Genomic DNA, 20,192 nt, shown 5'->3' on the forward strand with positions numbered 1-20,192 from the left:
GTTATCAGCACTCTTCTCATCCTAAGCCAAAACACAGCATTCTACCAGCTACTAGGAAGAAAATTACCTCTGTCCTAACTGAAACCAGGACATCTATCCACCCCTTATTCCATACCATTTATGTCATGCTCAGGTTACACTCTTTCCCATACATTCTAATTAATCACCATTTTCATCTAGGGTATATAGTAATCATGGTAGTGATGACATACAGTATTATATAGTAATTAACATGATAGAATTCAATTCATGGGCTATTCTCACTCAGTATTAAATCCCCTTGAGGTACACACCGGACCTGTCCATTCTTTTGCATCACCCACCAAGTGTATCCAGGTCCCTGAGCAAAAGGAATTCCACAAATGGGTTTGCTTTTTCCTGAGGCAGGAGTAGCCCAGACTGTTTTACCCAGCATATTTCTTACGTGCACTACAGGAGCTTTATCCCCATCTACAGTACGTAACAGGTTTGATTGGGCAGGTTCAGCTCCGTTGGCAGATCCCCTAGTATTGACTAACCAGGTGGCCTTTGCCAAATGCGTATCCCAATTTTTGAATGTCCCAGCACCCATTGCTTTCAATGTAGTCTTTAACAGTTCATTGTACCATTCAATTTTCCCGGATGCTGGTGCATAAAAGGGTGATACACCCACTCAATACCATGTTCTTTGGCCCAAGTGTCTATAAGATTGTTTCGGAAATGAGTCCCATTGTCTGAATCTATTCGTATTGCGATAGCAGGTAGCGATTCGTATTGAGATAGCAGGTAGCGATTGGCACCTGCTGTTCTTTGACCCTCAGCAACCCCACAACAGAGGGGTCCTCTGAGAGACCAGGCAAGGTAGACAACTGTTTAACGCCCTCTGTCTCAAAGACAGATATACCAAAAGCCCAATGGAACCCTTTTGGGTCCTTGAAATATCCTCTTCTAAGATAGTCTATGCCAAGGATACACGGAGCATCTGGGCCAGTCACAATACGGTGCTTTTCCCACTCTTTCCCAGTCAGACTCACTTAAGCCTCCAATACAGTCAACTGCTGAGATCCTTCCGTCACTCCATAAATACAAATGGGCTCTGGCCCTTTATAGCTTGATGGCATTATAGTACATCGTGCACCAGTGTCTACTAAAGCCTTATATTTCTGTGTGTCTGACGTGCCAGGCCATCGAATCCACACAGTCCAATAAACTCGATTGTCCCTTTCCTCCCCCTGGCTGGAGGCAGGGCCCCCCTAATCCTGGTCAGAATCTTCTTCATTTCTGTGTTTGAAGGACTGTCTGCTGGAAGTTGGAGCAGCAAACTTTTCAGAGAATCCCTTTTTCCCAATTGTTTTCTTTTGCAACTCACGTACCTGTGCCTCTAGGGTCGTGGTAGATTTTCCATCCCACTTTCTCATGTCCTCTCCACGGTCTCATAAGTAAAAGCACAGTGTGGCATGGGGTGAGTACCCACCATATCGTCTTCCTCGTGTGAATGAATGCTTACCCCTGATAGCTGAGACACTGGTTTGTACAGGTGGGGGGGAAAATAATCTCTCTTCAAGTTGGTGATCCTTTTCAGAAATTTTCTCCCAAGTGTTCTCTTTTAGTTGGTGGACACTGGTTTGCTCAGGTGTGGAGGAAGATAGATTCTCTTTAAGTGGGTGGAACTCTTCAGAAAGTTTCTCCACAGCTGAGACGCAGGCCTGTGAGAGTCCTTGCTGCAACGTCCTTTTAGGTAGTTGTAGAGAGCGATGAGGTCTTCCCTCAGCCTCCAGACTAAACAACCCCAGCTGCCTTGGATACTCCTCATAACTCATCTTCTAATTCCTTCCCAGATGTTGGTCTTCTCTGAATTTGTTCCAGCAACTCAATAACTTTCTCGTAGTGAGTGCCCTAAACTGAACACAGTACATGAAGTGTGGTCTCACAAGTGCTGTGTACACGGGGGCAAGGGCAAGGGGAGTCCTAGGGGATGACCACACTATTTCTGATGCAGGCCAGGAAGCCTTTGGCTTTATTGGCCACCTGAGCACCCTGTTCTCTCTTGTTCAGTTAGCTGCTGACCAGTACCCCCAGCTCCTTTTCTGCTGGGCAGCCTTCCAGGCGCTCTTACCCAAGTCTGTGTTGCTGCATGAAATTGTTGTGACCTAAGTGCAGAACTAGTGTTTAGCCCCAGCCCATCAATGCAGCTGGATAGGTCCCTCTGCAGAGCCTTTCTACCGTCAGGCAGATCAACACTCCTGCCCAACCTGGTGTTGTCTGCAAATGGACTGAGGGTGCACTTGATCCCCTCATCAAAAGCATTGATAAAAATGCTAAACAAAACTGGTCCTGGTCCAGAGACCTGGGGAACACCACTGGTGATGGGTCACCAAGTGGATGGAACTCCATTCACAGTGACCCTTTGGGCCTGGCCATCCAGCCAGGTTTCTACACAGCAAGCAGTACATCTGTCCAAGCCATGAGCAGACAGTTTCTTCAGGTGAATGATGTGGGAAACAGTATCAAATGTTGCTGGGATAACAAAATCAATATTTCATGCCTTTCTAGCATTTCTCTCAATGAGACATTCATTTCAGAGTTTGAAGAGGAGGATTTGAGAGCAGTAACATTTGCTTTATGCAACACCTTTGGGCACAAAGTCAATCCTCTTTTATAGACCTATTTCCAGTGAAATGGAACAGGCATTTCTCTCTATTTGCTGCTCCATGAAGCCTTTTCTTTTGCAGATCACTGTTTGGGGCCCTGTTCAAGCCCTCTGTTCTTTCCCTGGAGCAGCAAAGTTGAATGGTTTGAAGGTATTGCTGCATTTGCTGCCATCTAACGGGAGAATATAGCCTCGGCGGCCTCAACTCCTTACATTTATGTGGCAGATACAAATGTTTCTGTAGTAGCAGGATTGTGCAGGAAAAGCAGCAACAGCTGCATGCAATGTGAGCAAAGGGAAAAGGGAATCTGTTGTCGAACTTCAGCACATGGCCAGTTTTGTACAGTGCCTGTGCAGTCAGGAACCATTACAGAGCCGGTGAAAGGAGCCCAGTTGGGTTGATCAGGCTGAAATGGTGCGTCTCTCATCACAGATCAGACTTGCAAAGTGTGTTTTATGTTGTTTTAAGATAAAACAGTAGAAACAGTGAAGATGGGCACAAACAAATCCTGTTACGGACATCCAGAATCCAGCCACAGCCCTAAGCTAAGCCAAGTAAACTCTTCCTGGGTAGTTGCATTTTTCAGGCTTGTCCCACAATGCAACAAGTAATAAAACCATTCTATAATGAAATATGGTAGAAGGTGATCACCATGGAGTGGTATCATATATTGCATTAAGCAAATAAAGTTCTTTAAAAATCAGGGCCAGTGGAGAATGGCCACTTGCAAAAGGATGGACTTGGGAAGGACTCTTAGGGGATGGGGGCTTTGGTGATACAGAGGTATTGGGGCACTGCAAAGGGGATGGCACGTCTAAGAGAGCTATCAGCACTGATGCTGCTTCTTCAGCTTGTTATAAATGATGAGAACTGCTTTGTATCAAAATTGCCTAGCTTTGGATTATTTACTAGCACAAGAAGGAGAAGTCTGTGGAAAATTTAGCTTTAGTAATTGCTGTTTAAAGATTGATAAAAAGGGTGTTTCTTCCTAGTAGCTGATAAAATGTTATGTTCAGGTTTAGGATGAGAAGAATGTTAATAATATGCTGATGTTTTAATTGTTTTTAATTGTTACAGAGCAGGGCTTACACCAAGCCAAGGACCAAGCCAAATTCAGCTTCTCACTGTCCTGCCAGCAGGCAGGCTGGGAGGAGGGCCGGACTGCTCGGGGTTAGGTTGGGCATCGGACAGCAGTGGTGAGCAATTGCATTGTGCATCACTTGTTTCGTATACATTATTACTAGTAGTAATATTATCATCATTATTATTGTTATTATTATTATTATTATTTTCTTGTTATCTCAACTCACAGGCTTCACTTTCCCATTTCTCTCTCCCATCCCAGAGAAGGAGAGGGGGGGAGGTGAGCGATCAAACACAAACCTGGAAGGATATGGAATGGGATTTATTTTCATGGCTGCCTGGTGGACCATGGGTTAAAAGAGTGTTATTTTTATTGTTATGTGGTGTAAAGATGCTATTGTTTATACCTTGTATGATACCTTGTCTTACATTATTAATACGCCGGGTGATAAATAGTATGTTGGTAATAACTTCATTAAAAAAGGAAGGGAATATGTCAATTATGATGCTTAAGAATTGGACCCTCCAAGAACGGACTGATGAAATCCAGTTAACAACAGAAGAGACACGAATTGTTGATATTAAAAAGAAGATAAGGGATTGTGAGGAATGTGTTAACAATTCGTGTCCATAAAGAACAATTCTGTTTGAATCCTGTCTGCCTCTGGGTCCTGCACTGGCAATTTAATTCTTGAACCACAGATGCAGTGTGTCCCAGTCTCCCCCTCATTCTAGTCAATTTATCACGTCTTCAGAAAACACTCCCTAAATTTATGAACCTGTTTGCTTTTGTTATTCCGGACTTCTATTTCTAACAGTTACAGCCTTTTTTCCTGTTTTCTTCGAGATTAACTTAACACTGCTATAGATGTGTCTGTGAATGGCTGGGGAAGAATGTTTTAATTACTCGTGAAGCATCAAATAAGAAAGCTGTTTGTGTTTGATGTCTGGGAGTTTCAGAACAACTGATAACAACTAGTGACTGTTATGGGATACTATGAGGATCCTTGGTATCTGGCCAGGGTGGCCAAGAGATTAAGAGGAAGAAAAAAGAAGCTGAAGGACGGTTGGGAGACAAGACCTGCAGAGAGTGTACAGAGAGTGTTCCATAAACTTGGAATACTGCCAAGTGAGTACAAAGGTGAGAGGAAGACTACGAGCCTTCATCATGAAAGACCCCTAGAGACCCCCAGAGGAGACTGATGCGCATGCTCCAGTAGGAGGAACTGGACCCCGGAAGCTAATTATAATAATCTATTTTTTTTTTAGAAGTAGTAATGAATATGTATTAGTCTAGGTGCATAAAAATCAGCTGCTTGATGTAACTGGTGTGCGTCCTGGTGGAGCGGAGACTCCCGGTGCACCCAGCGCTGTTTGCTTACCTCTATTCCTTTATATTCTTTTAATAAATCCTATTTTTTTATTTAATCCTAATTTGAATCCTGAGCCATTTATAACAAGCTACAGTCACTACAAAGTGACAGTACCTACCACCTTCCCCGGTGGAGCTCATGACCCTGATTTTTCCGAGCATGGTCATCCTTTGGTCTCCATTCATCTCCCTCTGCAAATCATTATCAATTCTGAATATTTTTTGTGGATCATACAGAGTTGCCTTTTCTTGAGAATAAGGGAATAAAACCCCAGCCTGGCTTTGGATGTCACTTGGTTTTGGGGACAGCAGGGAAACCTCTCTGTGCTTCTTAGACAGGACTGTGAGCAGCACATGTGCCCTGTTTAAATGGATAATTCTGTGAGCAGGGCAACGGCAGTCTGTCCTTGCCTAGCACTGTAAGTTTTCCATTGCCTAATAAAGACTAAACTTAAATAGCAACTTTTCAACAATGGTGACATGAATTAGTCTCAGTCACTTCTGCCTTTATTAATACAGAAGTGGCAAGTTCTCAGAGCTTTGATATCACTATCAGATACCGTTAAAAAAAGCCACTGTTAGAATCAGGGAAAGAGAAACTAGGTACATACATGAGGAGCTCTGTAGCCTTGTTTCACTGGAAAGCCGAGCTATAACAGATTCAGAAACACAGTTGTGGTTTTTTATTTTTTTTTTTTATTTTTGGAATATATAAAAACACAAAAATGCAACACTCATATTCTTATCTATTTAGTCTGTATGCCTTTCTCTGCAAAAATATGGTTATCTGCATTAAGCTGTTAAAAAAAAAGAAATTGTGATATGTACCTTTTTAGATGTCACACTGAGATTCAGTACTTCATTAGAAGTATCACTTTTAAAGGGCAGGGTGCAGAAGCTCACTTTTCCCTGCCCATACTGAGGGTTTGCTGTGACAGTGCAAGACTCTGCTCTGGGTGCACTAAAGTGAAACAAGGACTCATGAGCATTTCTCTGTCTATATACCTCACCACCCCACCACTTCAGTGCCCTTTCTTTTATCCTGGACTTGCTTTTGATCAAAACACCTTGAAAAGCTCCAAAGTTTTTAATCTTTTTCAGACAGGACCCATTGCTGATCACTGGCATTGGAAACTGAAAAAGGGAAAAACAGCTTTGCCTTGCCAAGTTGGAGAGACTTACACTGCACTTAGGATATACAGCATGTTTCATTGGTCCAAACCAAATCTGACCAGCTTGTAAAGACAGAGCCAAAGTCCCCACTGCACAGCAGCACAAATGGCCTTAAACATTCTGCTGACTCCCTGTACTCATTTCTTTTATCCTGAGACTGGGTTTTGCTGCCTGCTGCTTCCAGGATGGTTCCAGTATCTTGGATCCAGATGGGTTCCTTTCTGCCTCCTTCTCCTTCATTAGCCCAATTTTGGTCTTCAGGTGAAGGCAGTGCAGTTTCCCAATAAGTCTCTTGGAGGGTTTGTTCTCTCTGGCAACTGGCAATAGCAGAGATGAGCAGGGAGCAGAACAGACAACAGCCTTCTCCTCTGTAGCATTTTTTGCTCTCAGCATCAAGGGAGCTCAGGCAAGACAGGCACACAAGGAGCAGGGCTGGTGGTCAAGAATCCTTTTTTTTTTTTTTTTTTTTTTTTGCTTTTCTGCCACAGCAGTTTCAGACTACAGCAAGGACTCTGTTCATCACCAGCAGCAGCCCTTTTTCTTCTGAGGCAGCTTTGCTACCTCTTCTGTCTTATTTCTCAATTGATCTTCACGAACTTTGAGTGACCTGGGCAATAAGAAAGTTAGTTAGTCAGGTGCTTTCCCCCATATTTTGCATTGTTATTATATTTTTTAGGACAAGCATTGGTAAGGGGACTCAGTGCAGTGAAAGGAGTTGGGAACCTTCCAGCTCAGCACGCTGTGAGAACTGCAGACTCTGCTGAAAATGCCAACCTAAATCCAATCACAGACAGAACTGATTTCAAGCAACTCAGGAAGAAATTAGCAGCATCCTGAGAAGGGTTTCCTTCATCCCCTTGCAATGCTGTACATCCAGGTGACATCTCACAGCACCTCCCCAGCTCATCCTGGCCATGCATGTGCTGCTCTGGGAGCTCTCCATGGCATATGGGGACACAGAGGCTGTGGTGACAGTGAGATGCCAGCATTTCCTAGTGAAAAAGGCAGGAGGAAGTCCATGAAATTCAGGACAGCTGACGAAATACAGGCACAGGCCTCACCTGATTAGGCTGACCATGGACTCAGCAACGTTGTGGCCAGAGGCAGCGCTGCATTCATAAAATATGAGCTGATACTCCTGGAAGACAGAGTCCACAGAGAAATGTGCTTTCCTTGCATTGGAATAGCTTCATATGGGAGCAAATAGCCAAGAAACATCATGGTCAAGTGGAAACAGGACTCAAAGGAACAGGTAACTCAATAACTGATTTACAGCTCTTCTGGTAGCTGCAACACCAACATTTAGCGTCAAGAAGAAGGTTACTACTGCAGAGAACAATGCAATGCAGCCTGGTTAGTGGAGCAAACTCAGAGAGAGCAATGAGGTATTACTGGGTTTTTGTACCTGCCAGTGACAGATTTGTGAGAAACAAAGCATCTAATCCCTTGTCCTGCTGCTTCCATTGGCAGAATCAGTCAGGGGATACTGGCCCAAACCTCAGAAACTTTGAAATTAAATGGGTAAAGGTGGATTTCTTCTTATCTACTTTTTATTAGCCACCTACATTTTAAGAGATTGATAATATTTTTAGTGTTCAGTATCTTTAAAACATGAGAGAGTTCTGTGTTTTTATTATTTTCATTATGCTGGGAAGATGCATGGCATTTCCCAGCAATGATAAGATGGGTTCAGAGATCGTTTTGCTGTCCACTGATGCACTAAGTTGCATTTTGTAATGCAGGTTCCAGGCAGGCAGGAGCTGGTGGCTTCCATCCTTGGGTGTCCCTACTGAATCTGTGTGGGCAGCATGCTGCAGCAGGGCCATGCACCTACCTCAGCCAAGCGTTCTGCCTCTTGAGTAGGGACCTGTCTCTCTGTAGCGCAGTCCGTTTTGTTCCCAAGAAGCAGAATAGTGACTCCGTCATCTGCTCCCTCCTGGACAATAAAACAGGGAAGAATCAGGAGCACACCTACATCCTCCTTGAATCACAGCCAGACACACTGCCCAAAGACATCCTGGAACATCATGAAGGATGTGCATAGATTTTTTCTGGTAACAAAACTTTAAATTCTTAAACTCACTTAACAACATTTAAGAAAATGTTTGTTTGTTGTTAAGTCATCTGTCCTGGTCTATTAACAGGGCAGGTAACCAGGCAAGTTCACTACAGGGTTATCTTGCTTTGTGTTTGACTTCAAGAACCCTTCAGAAGATGCTCTGACTGTGATTTATGGGCACTGAGCATAGTGACAGACTATTTTGTTCCTTTAACATTTTATACTTAATTGAAAAATCTCTGGCAGGAAGTTTTTAAGAAGGCATGAGTTACCTCCTATTTCTCAGTACTCAAAAGAGGACTATGCTTTACTTAAAAGTGTTACCAAAATCACTTTCAACATTATCCATTTTTCTGCAGCAGTTTTTAATTTTAAAAAGTTTAGCAATCATAACAAAAGTTAAAACAACCTTCACTGCAAAAATATGAAAAATGTGAGCACCTGAATTGTTTAAATCCTTCCATAAAAATCAGTTTATGACCAAAGCAAGGCAGAATGCCCTTTGCAAAGTGATTAGCAGCTACCAGCTGCCCAGCCACGACCAGTGGCAGAAGTCAAATGGTGAAACACTGATGCCAGTCATCATGAAACCCCAGGCCATGAGGCAGAACAAGGTTTTCCTGCCTTGCTCACCTGGATGCAGCTGAGCCAGTAGCGCACATCTGCGAAGGAGTACTGTGACGTGATGTCATACATCAGCACCACCCCGTCTGCTTTCCGGAAGAACTGCTTGGTGATGCTGTGGTACCTGTGGACATTTCAAACCATCACCAGGATGGAGTATGGAGGTTTCACCTAGAACCAATCTAAAATCCCAGAGGGAAAACCGGAAACATGGGTTGATCAAAAAGGAAAAAAGAATTTGCTTCTATCCCAATTGAAGAGGCCATGCAGACAGCCTGAGTGCTTACTTTTATCTTAATTACTTTCTCTATTATTTTTTTTTTTTTTATCAGATCACACACTAATCAGAGTCCATTCCTAAACAATTGCCTTTGCTTAGCAAAACATTTGATTCCACTAAGCTACCAAAAGAATGAAAAGCTTTTTTTGCTCTTCCCAGTCATACAGCACAGCACCTCACCTTTCCTGCCCAGCTGAGTCCCATAGGCGGAGAGCAAAGTGCTTGTTGTCCATGATGAGGCTTTTGACCTGATAATCCAGTCCTAGGATACACAGAAAGGGGATGTTTTGTTATCATAGAGTTGACCACTGTTGTTGAGAGAATCTGGAAACAACATAGATCCCATGGCCTGCTGTAGCTGAGCAAACCAAGCTACCAGAGTAACTGTGAGAAGCTCCCACAGCAATGACTCCCATACCGCCCAATTAAGGAACTCAGAAAAATATTGTTACCAGCAGCTGGCCTCAAGGGCAAGGTCTCCGTGACTGCTAATCACAAGGGGGGTTCTTTTCTTGCAGGTGGGGTTGTTTTCTTATAGCTGTTTGTCTGAGTGCTTTTGACCAATAATCTTGTGTGAAACACTGTTCACCCCTGTTAAGTTTTCTATAAAAGTTAGGCTATTTGGGCAATAAAATGAAGCATGAGCTGACTCTGCTGGTGCCTGTCATGCTTTCAGCCGTGCTTTCTGCAACACACTGTGATAGATAATGGATGGAGAAGCCATGCTGTGTAGGCATAGTGTGGGGCCACAGCTGAAGCAGCATGGTTCCAGAGGAACCCATGATCTCTGGTGGCTGAATTTTGGAAAGGTCTCAAATTTCACAATGAGTAAGACCAGCTTGGTTCAGAGAATAGAGACAAAAGGCAGACCAGAGAGAAAAACCACTGGGGCCATCAGCATTGCCCCAGAGAGGGCAAGGAGGACCACCATTACCTGCTCATGAGCACCCAGGTATGTTGGTGGTCCTACTTGGTCCTTGGTGACAGGTTTGAGTGAGCAGTAATGCACATGTAATGACTTCCAGCAGCTTATGGGGCAGAGGAAAGGGAATTGTGGTGGTCGCACAAGTAAGTGTAGAGCCCTCAAGAGTGCAGTCAGAGGAAACCTACCTACTGTGGCAGTGAGGTGTGGGTTGAAGGTGTTGGCATGCAACCGGTACAGAAAGGATGTTTTGCCCACATGGGAATCACCGACAAACAGCACATTGTACAAGTGGTCTGGGTCCAGGGAGACTTCAGAAGAGCCCCTTGGAGAAGCTCCTGCTCCATTCACAGTCATAGCTCCTGGCTCTCCTGGGCTGGGCTCACCTTCCTGGCTCATTTTATGCCCCATCTCTTTTTTCTTCTCTGGTTGGCCAACATCAAGGTCTTCCCTCCACTTTTCTGAGAGATGCCTTTGAGGCTGCACCCTGCTGTTGGCTGCATCCATCAGTGTGCTGTCTCTGAGATTCATCCCCAGCAAATCATTCCCAGTATCTTCCTGCTCTTGGACCCTTGTGCAAAAGGCTGACACTGGTGGCACTTCTTGTTTTGGAGGCTCAGCAGGTCCAGCAGCTACTTGTTTGGTTTCTATAACACATGGTGGCTTCTCCTGTGGCTGCTGGGGAGCAGCATGAAGCCTCATCTTCTCTTTCTGTGATGAGACCTGCTCCAGGAGCTCACTTTGGGCTGCCTGTCCCGAACCACCTAGCCATTGCACATCTGGAACGAGAACATCCTCCTGCATCACCATATTCCAATTTAGAGTGCTAATTTGTAGAGGCACCTCAGAAACAGAGGCGGCCAGTGTGGCTGCATTAGTATCATGGCCCTGCTTTAGTTCTAAATGCTGAACTTCAACTAAGATCCTTGTCTCTGCCTCTACTCTAGCTCCCTGCACAACTCCCAGACCTTGAGCTCCATCCAGAGGCCTCCCCTTTGCATCAGCACTCTCTTCCTGGAAAATTTCCAGAGCTTGGTTTTCTTCCAGGGCCTGCTCATCTGGATCATTAAGTGCTACCAGTTTTACATCTGGATAAGGATATTTAGTGGCAGAAGCATACTCAGGATGCAAAGCAGCCACAGCTGGAAGGGGCACAGGTGCATCAGCATCCCCATCCCACACATCTGTGTTGCACAGCCCCACTTCCAAAGCCACGGCTTGGCTCTGTGCCACTTCCCCAGTCCCTTCTTCAACCAGGGGCTGCAGGTCAGCCCATGTGCTCCCTCCAGGGGTTGATAAGAGTTCCTCCACCTGCACAAGTGACTCTGCCTCCTTCAATTTCAATTCCTGAGCATTATCTTGGACCAGTCCATCAGGGACTGGGCTCCCCACAGGGGTTTCTGTTGGGGAAAGTCCCTCACCAAGCACTGCAGCAGCACTGGTTCTCTCCTCCAGCCCTGGCTGTGCTCTACCAACCCCCTCCAGGGGCTGTACATCTGGCCCCATGCTCCCTGCCTGCTCTGTACCTGGGGCACCAGCAACACTTTGGTGCTGTAGCTCTGCTGCTGGGCTCCCTCCTGGGCTTGCCTCAAGCTCCCCCAGCTCTGCAAGCAACTGCACACTGGCAGCACTGCTCAGGGCCTCCAGCACCTCCATGCTTCCAGCCTTCTTCTGTTGTGGCACCTCTGAAGCAGCCCCCTCTGCCAGCCCAGCTTCTGCTCCCTGGGGATCAAGCAGAGGCTGATTTGGCAGCCCAGACTCGCTTGGCCCTTGTCCCCCATCCCCAGCCTCCTCCGCGAGACGAATGGCCATATGGCGCCCCACATCCCGTGGGGCTTCTGGGATAAGACCCCCATGGAGCAGAGTCTCTGCTGGAGAGTGTTCTGCCTCCTCCATTCCCAGTGTCTGAGCATTAATCAGGACCAGCCTAGGCAGACCTAGGTACTCCATAGGGGTTTCTGCTGGGGAAAGGCCCTCACCAAGCACTGCAGCAGCACTGGTTCTCTCCTCCAGCCCTGGCTGTGCTCTACCAACCCCCTCCAGGGGCTGTACATCTGGCCCCATGCTCCCTGCCTGCTCTATACCTGGGGCACCAGCAACACTTTGGTGCTGTAGCTCTGCTGCTGGGCTCCCTCCTGGGCTTGCCTCAAGCTCCCCCAGCTCTGCAAGCAGCTGCACACTGGCAGCACTGCTCAGGGCCTCCAGCTGTTGCACACCTGCCACCACTGCCCCTTCCTGTGTTTCAGCTTGTGGCACTGCCTCTAGCTGTAGCACATGTGCATGTGAGGTCCCTTCCTTCATGTCCCCAAAATCTTCCCCACTGGGCTGTAGCCAGGCATCACCTTGCCCTCCCTGCATTGCCTCTCCTGCACCCCTCTCCTCCTCTGCAGCCTCAGCTAGGAGCTCACAGGCTGCTCCATGACTCCTGCCATGCTTTGCTCCATGCACCTGAGCTGGTTCTGCATCTACCTGCACTGTTCCTTTGTCCTGTCCCCATGACTGCACCTCTGCACCATCACCTTCCCCATCTACATTTTTGGGGTTGGAAACTGTTGTCACCCCTGGGAGGACACTGTCTTCCTGCTTTGCTGCCATTTGCACCTCACCCCTGCATATCAGCTCCGGCTCCAGGCACCCTCCCGGCTCCCCAAGCACATCTCTGGCCAAGTCCCAACCTGGTACAAGCTCCAGTTCCCAGCCCTCGGGGGTTGCCTCCAAATTTTCTCCCTGGCTTAACGCTGCTTCTTCAGCATCTCCTGGCAGCTGTGCCTTTTCCTGTTCTGTCTTTTTGTGCACCCATTCTGCTTCCTCCACCTCCACCCATTCCTGATCAGCTGTCTCTTTTCTCTCTCTGGGTGCACGTTGTGGACGCTCAGCCTCCTTTAGTATCTGCCCCTTCTCATCAGCACCCTTTCCCTTCCCAAATAATGTCCCTTTCACCTCCTCCAGGCCTTGCCCTGCTCCCTCCATGCTGTTTCCCTGCTCTGCCCCCAGCTCCTCAGTGGACGCACTGGCCTGTGTCATGTCCCGAGCAGGAAGCTCAGCTGCGGTTCGTCCCTCTCTCAGGTCTTCTTTGAACAGCTTGTGACCAACATGGGTATTCCTTGGGGCCCCAATGGCTGAACCATGCAGTGTTGCTGCTTCTGGTCCTTTTTGGCGCTCAGCATCATGTTGCAGGCAACAGGCAGCTTCTGCCAGTGCAGCTGGTGCCTGTGGCTTCAGCTGCATGCTCAGAGCTGCTATTGCATCATTCATCTCTCTTAGCAAAGAACCTTGGTCAGAAAACTGTTCCTCTTTCAGAAATTCAGGGAAAGGGTCCTCTTCTACAGAGAGTGTTCTTGGCAGTCCTGAAATGCTTGTTTCTGCTGGCAGCTTTTCCCAAACCCTGCAAGAGCAGAACATGGTGTGAGAACAGTTTGGCAGCAGCTCTGTCCCATCCACCTCCACCTTGGAGGATGCTTCCTCTGCCTCTTTGCCTATCCCTCTCCAAACCCCTCTGTATTACAGGCAGTGCCATGCTCAAAATCTCCAATCTGGACTGGAGCTGCCAAGTTCAGAGAGCAGCAAAGAAACAGAGCCAGGATCAGATCATAGCTGAGAAAGTGAACATGCTTCTTCCCAAGCTCCGCATTCACGTTATCAGAGATGAAAAGAAAAATCTCAGTCAGATACAGTGAGTGCCTGCTCCAACAGGAGCAATGCAGAGCAAGGAACTATGTGATCTCTGAGATGAGAGATGGATGGGTAAGAAAGGAGCACTACAAGGAAGAAACATGCTGTTTAGCCTGGGGAGGGTGGAGGACCTGGGCCCAGGATCCCTTACACTTGGTGGGTGTTTTTGCGTTGTGGCTTGCCAACTTGTGACCCCAGCCTGATCTGCACCTCTGAGCAACACTTCTCACTCTGCTGTGGACTCATCTGTGGTGAACGGAGAGAAAAAGAAGGGAAAAATAATGCTTGACAAGGAAGTGTATCAATGTCATATGATGTTTAGCTTTCCAGCTTCAGTTTACAGACATTCCCACACAAAATTTGGAAGTACCAACCCTAATATGCTGCTGCCCCATCCCTCTTCAACCATGTGGGACATGGTGCCAACCCCCAGTGTGAAAGCCAGGCTCTGGAGCAGGGACACCCCATCATGTTCCTACCATGCATGGCTGCAGTACCTGCAGGGATGGTGGCATCTCACCAGGCAGCTCTGCCACTGCTCTGTCCCTATAAGCAAAGAGCACAGGGGTCACAATGGGAAATGCATCCTCTGCACTGCCTCCATCCCTGCCCCCAGGTCATCACTAGCTCCAGAAGTAGTGATGGGCTTTGGTCTAGCCAGGAGGGGGACAACAAAACCCACCACTGGCCCTAGCACCAGTGCTGGTTGGGGTCCTCCTGGGTGAAGGTTGCCCTGGGACTACCTTCAAAGGACGTTCAGTGCATAATGCTGATAGTCCTGTTTTTTTTTTTGTTTTGTTTTGTTTTTTTGGTTTGTTTGTTTGTTGTATTCCCCCCTCCAATACTTTGCACACCAAGCCACTATTCATCCATACCATCCAGACGACTGCCTCCCCAACTGAAGCAAAATGATGGCTGAGCACCATCACAACTCACATCCCATCTGCTTCAAACCCCAGGAGGAAACCAGGTATGAGCAGGAGGAGATGCTGGTCCCTCAGCTACTCACTGCAGCTCCTCCATGTGCTCTTGAGCTACCGCGGCCCTTGTGGTCCACAGATACCCATGGGTCTGCTGCAGTTGCAGGTTGATGTGCTGCAGCTGCTCCTCCAGCACCCGGTTGCTCTCTTCCAGCTGCTGCTTTTCAGTGCTGGCAGTTTGCTGCATGCTGAGGAGGCTGTGGCACCGTGTCTCCAGCTGCAGGATGACAACCATGACACTCACACCCAGCTGGGACCCCTTGGCCCAACATGAAAAACAATGGATCACCATCTCTAAATGGTGGATCACCATATCCTCTAGACCTGAGGCTGGATTTCCCCCAGGGTGTCAGGTGGAAAACTCAAATTGGATGCTCCCAGGGAAGGAGAGGAAGGGGATGAGGGTGGCAGAGGCGAGGTGATGGAGGTCCTATGTGGTAACTTGCATCAAGGGCTGGTAGGGACTGTCCAGGATCAGGTGTACACCACCATGCCAAAGGTAAAGGCACAGCTCAAAGTTCTGCATTGCAATGGGGACCAGGATTTGGGATCATCTTACCTCTACCTGTGCTGTGACCAAGCGCTGCACCTCCTTTTCACTGGCATCCAGGACTCGCTGCAGCTCCATGCCATGCAAGTGGCTTCGGGCCATGCTCTGGAATGGCAATAGGAACATTGGCACCCACCCATCCATCTAGGTTTGGGGGCACTAGGTCCACCCAGAGTGGATGACTGGAGGGGATGAGCAGCTAATAAACCCACCTCCTGCTCCAGCCGCTGCTGCTCCTGCTGGATCTGTTGCTCCATGGCTGCACAGAGCTGCTGCACCTCCAGGTTGTGCTCAGCCACACATCTGGTAGGGACAGCAGGGTTGAGGAGTCATGGGGGATTCAGACCTCATCAAAAAGGGTGCAGGTCTGGGGACCCCGTGTTGCCCATGCAACCTGCAGACTGCAGCCATGGCTGCCTGGAGGCATTCACCCAGCAAGGATGTTTCCAGGAGTCTGACACTTTTGCTGTCCTGTGAGTGACTGTAGAGGGAGCTCAATCCCAAACATCGGAATCAAGGAAAACCTCAGCTCCATTCACTGCTGGATGCCTCCTTGGGTGCACCTCTATGGCTGGGGTGAGCAGGAGCCCCATCCTTCCTGTCCCTGTTCCCCTCCTTGTCCCTCTCTGATGTCATGGGGTGACTCACTTGTTCAGGGTCACCTCCAAGACCTCCTTCTTGCTCCTGGCTTCTTGAATGCGGTGCCTCATCTTGGCCAGGAAGTCCTCCAGGTTGCCCAGGAGCTGTGGCTCATCCTTCCGGAGCTTGGCCCAGAGTTGCCAGATCTCCCACCTGCTGAGAGAGAGGTCTTTGGCAGCAAACATCCCCCAATGCCCTGCCAGTTCTGGCGTCTCATATCATTTAGCCCATGCTGCTGGGGACATGTGGTCCTGACAGTGGCCATGATCCTGTCCCCTGCTCCTGCACCTGGGAAAGAAGTGCTTGCAGCCTGTAGGGGGACCAAACTGGGGGAAAATCCTTCCCTGTTCCAACCTCAGGCAGCTCTGCCCCATCCTGCAGGACACCCATAGGTGCTAAGCCAGGCTGCTCACTCTTCAGAGATGTCATCTGTGCCCAGCTGGTCCATGAATGCTGCAAAGTGTTTCTGCTCCTCACTGTCCACCCCCTCCAACAAAGGGCTGGCAAAGACTGAGTTCCTCCAGGATCCTGTTTTCCGCTGGCGATGGTCCCTGCTGGCCTTTTGGGAGCTCAGGAACTGCCCTGTCAAAACACAGCCCGAACCCTCAGTGCCCAACCCAAATCCTGGCATTCACCATCCCAGCACTTCTCCGAGCTGCTCCAGTGCACTTGAACCCAGTGAGCCATGGGCTCAGAGCCCATCTGCAGGGCTGCTTTTGGGCCACTGTGTGCCACCCAGAACAGGGAGTGTTGCAGATCCCTCTTGGAAAGGGGGCACTGGGGTGGGACCAGGATGCTTGGAGACACTGTGTTGGTACTTACAGAGCCCGGCAACAAACTCCTCAGTGTTCAACTGCCCGGTGCCAGCAGCATCCAGCCCATCAAAGAGGAGCTCCAGCTCCTCTGTGCTGCATGGGAAATTCTTCTCCTGCAACTTCTAAGAATAAAGGAAATTAGGAAAAAAAAAAAAAAAACATCCAGTCATCAGGATCCCAGTGGTCCCATCCTTTACCTGCATGTCTGAGCGAGTGATGAACCCTGTCTGGTCCTTGTGGTGCCCATGGATGAAGTCCTGCACCTTCTGCATGACTTTAGATGCCCACAGTGGCTCTTCGCTGGGACCAGAATCCTTGCAGAGCTGCCTGCGACGGCTGGAGCCCATGCGCCGGCCCTTGGCACCTGCCCGGTGTTCAGCCATGGCTCACAGCTGGGTACTGCAGAGGGGGAACCAGTGATTACTGAGCCTCACCAGTGAGTGCTGAGCCTCAGAAATTCATTTTAACTGGTGGAAACAGCCCTGAGTGGCTGGCAGGTTTGGCAATAGGAAGAGAGGTACTTATCTCCGGTTGCACAGAGCAAATGTGGCCTCAGCCAACAGCAACAGCCATCCCCACCAGCCAGGCTTTGAGCCCAGCACCCAACAGGCACACAGCTTCTGCCCTGCTCAGGCTGCCCGGGCTACAGGGGACATGCAGGGCAGCATCCAGGGCTGAAGGCCACCTGGGAGGTGCCATAGCCCTCAGCAGAGGACCAGCTGGGGTGATGCTCAGTCTGAGCAAAGCTGAGTGGCTCCACCTGTTTTGTGGGAGCTCATCAGCATCTTTTAAAATTCCTCTCCCCAGCTTTCACAGCTGTGAGTCATCCCTGAGCAGAGTCGCATGCAGCCTTGGGGAGGTTTCCACTTGTGCCCATACATTCTCCCCTGGTTCAACCCTCCCATCCTTGGTGCCTCACAGCATCACCAAATTCTGACCAAAAGCTGGCCAGGGTAGGAGCCTGTCTTTGTGCTCTGCCTGGGGAAACCCCCTGCTGCTCCATCCCTTGGCTTCTTTCCTTTTGCAATGTGAAACAGCAATTTTGCTAAGTCCTAAGGTGCACCGGAAATGCAGGAATAGGCCCCCAAAATGTCCACATCCTCTTCAACTGTTGTGCAGCACCCACAAGCACCATCCCACAGCATCATGAAGACATAAGAGCGTCCTGCAAAGTCACTGGGGTCCCACAGGGAACCCAGCAAGGTGGGGGCAGAATCTGGGTACCTTGTTTTGTGATCCCAGCCTCTAAGACAGCAGAAGCAACATTTTTTGGGGGGAAACAGCCGAAGGTGGTGGAAAAATCCCTAGCTACCTGCCCCATCACCACAGACAGCTGAGCCTGCTGCACACCATGAAACAGGGACACAGAACAAGGAAAAGATGAAAAAAAAAAAAAGAATTTAAACACTGAAGTCTGTCTGAGAGTCTGAGATATTTCCTGCTGATGGGCATCCATAGGGTCATCACTGCCAAAATTTGGCAGCTGCACAGCCAGGAGTAACAGAGGGCCGAAATCTAAACTGTAAGTCACTAACACTAGCAAAAATATTTTTTCTTTGCTTTTCTATTATTTAAGGTGATGCATGAGCCACCTTTAGAGCAAAACTTACCTTTTCTGCGTGCTGAAAGGTATCCTGAGCTTCAGGGCACTGTCTGGCTGTGCTGTGAGGTTCCCCGAGGTCAGAGGGATATCAGCCCCACACCAAGGGCATTGCTGCTGCACACCCGCCTGCCCCACGCCCAAGCTGTCATTTTCTCTTACTCAAGGCAGCTTTCCGTTTTTGGGTTGCACTCAACTACCGGTGCACACACATTTCCTGTTTGCTGTGCTGCAAGCAAGTATGCAAAGAGCCTGCCTGAGGGGGTCACTGGACACCCTAAAACTGTCCTGAACCTACAATAGCATCTGCAGCAGCATCTCCACCACCACTTCTAAGAACAGCAGAAGTCCCTGTCCTCTCCTCATTTGCAGCATCTGGCCAAGGATGGAACGTGTCTGGGGCAAGGGAGGGAGAAATGCATCAGAGAAACAACAAACATTAGTTCAAAAGGCCAAATAACTCAATCTACTAAGCTACGTAAAAGACTACTGGATTATAACATCCCAGTGATGAAGGAGCAAACCTGCAAAAATCCCCTTGTAGGATTTGGCTTTGGCCCCAGGATTTGGAGAAATCACCCCTATGCTGCTTGTACCAGTCTTTTCCAGGGGATGCTGCTGGAATTACTGACACCACGTACAGCCAGTATTGAGAAAGTACTTGCCGACTCAGCTGCCTGAAACCATTCTGGTTTGCAGCAGGATGAGGGAATAAATGGGTTGCACTCATTTTTGTTCAGCTTTATCTGCAAAATGAGAAGACATCCCAAGAAAAAGCTTAAAGAACAACAAAGGGAAATGTCAGTTATTATCTTTAAATTATAACTAGAATTTACATCCAGCTACTGGCCCCACAGAGGACTGCTTCATTACATGGGCAAAGGCTGTGACTGCTCTGGTTTTCCTTTCCAAAGGCAAAGCCTGTGCCCATAACCCCAGATTGCATTAACACAGCCTCCCCCCAGACACAGGCTGGGTTGTTTGGAGAGCACCCCAATCTCACGTTGATCTCTAATTCTTGCAGCCCCTGTGGCCATTTGCCACTGAACAGAGAAGGCTGCATTTCAGCTTTGCTTTCCTTGGGGATGATTTTTTGGGGAGAACCCTAAATATCTCCAAACAGCAGCACTTACAATGGAATGGCTTGCAAGGCAGGGAGGGGGAGGTGGGGCTGACCAACTGCAGAATCCTTCTGCAGAACCCTTCAGCAGCTCTAGGGCAGCACAAACCTGCAGCAGCCATAGCACTCTTTGGCCCTGAGAAGACCCCAGGAAGGGACTGGTCAAAGGGGATTTAACGCCATATTAGGAACATGAGGGGTTAGTGCCTGAGCCACTCCCCAGTCAGGGCTGGGGTCTCACAGGGCAGCACAAACATCATATCCAGGACTACAGGAGCCAGGTCCTGGCTGTCTCCAGAGCCCCATAAACAGTGCTGGGGGATGTTCAGCTGCAGATTTACTTCTCCCTTCTTCAACCATCACTGCTGTTGGCAAAGGTGAGGTGACAGCAGAGGGGAACAGCTGGCAACAGCCAAAGGGGCTGGAAGGACTGACTTAAAGGGAAAATATTAAAAGGGCTTGAGACAGCAACAGCTAAAAGACTGCACAATGATAACACTCCACAAGAATTTCAAGGGGGCTTCTGGGTATGTGGAAGCAGAGGCATGACATAGATAGCAGAATAGCAGAGGTCCCCACACATGTGGCAGCAGCTTCTGCTGAGGACACTGGGGGAGCACCACAGTGCTAATTCCACACCCAATTCCACAATTGGGCAGGGTTAAGTGGACTG

General features: G+C 48.5%; 1 protein-coding gene across 4 annotated transcripts; it reads right to left on the reverse strand.

Annotated features, from left to right (window-relative positions):
• Positions 1-5,758: 5,758 nt before the first annotated feature.
• Positions 5,759-19,870, reverse strand: RAB44 (RAB44, member RAS oncogene family). 4 transcript variants are annotated; one of them, XM_038168212.2, is made up of 17 exons: positions 18,410-19,857; positions 16,997-17,198; positions 16,807-16,921; positions 16,398-16,566; positions 15,994-16,137; positions 15,558-15,648; positions 15,355-15,450; positions 14,825-15,012; positions 14,313-14,361; positions 13,967-14,061; positions 13,155-13,528; positions 10,332-10,922; positions 9,402-9,483; positions 8,951-9,065; positions 8,093-8,194; positions 7,320-7,396; positions 5,759-6,865 (listed from the first exon to the last, which is right to left on the reverse strand). In XM_038168212.2, the coding sequence occupies exons 2-17, from the start codon at positions 17,180-17,182 to the stop codon at positions 6,778-6,780; spliced, it is 2,562 nt and encodes an 853-aa protein (XP_038024140.2). In that variant the 5' UTR covers positions 17,183-17,198; positions 18,410-19,857; the 3' UTR covers positions 5,759-6,777. The 4 variants fall into 4 exon arrangements, 3 of the variants coding, with proteins under 3 accessions (XP_038024140.2, XP_038024137.2, XP_071884543.1); XM_038168209.2 differs by having other exon boundaries at positions 10,332-13,528; positions 18,410-19,865; XR_005261036.2 differs by lacking the exons at positions 5,759-6,865; positions 7,320-7,396 and having other exon boundaries at positions 8,951-9,123; positions 10,332-13,528; positions 18,410-19,870.
• Between the last annotated feature and the right edge of the window lie 322 nt (positions 19,871-20,192).

This window comes from Anas platyrhynchos, chromosome 27, assembly GCF_047663525.1.
Source record: "Anas platyrhynchos isolate ZD024472 breed Pekin duck chromosome 27, IASCAAS_PekinDuck_T2T, whole genome shotgun sequence".
Taxonomy (NCBI): Eukaryota; Metazoa; Chordata; class Aves; order Anseriformes; family Anatidae; genus Anas; species Anas platyrhynchos.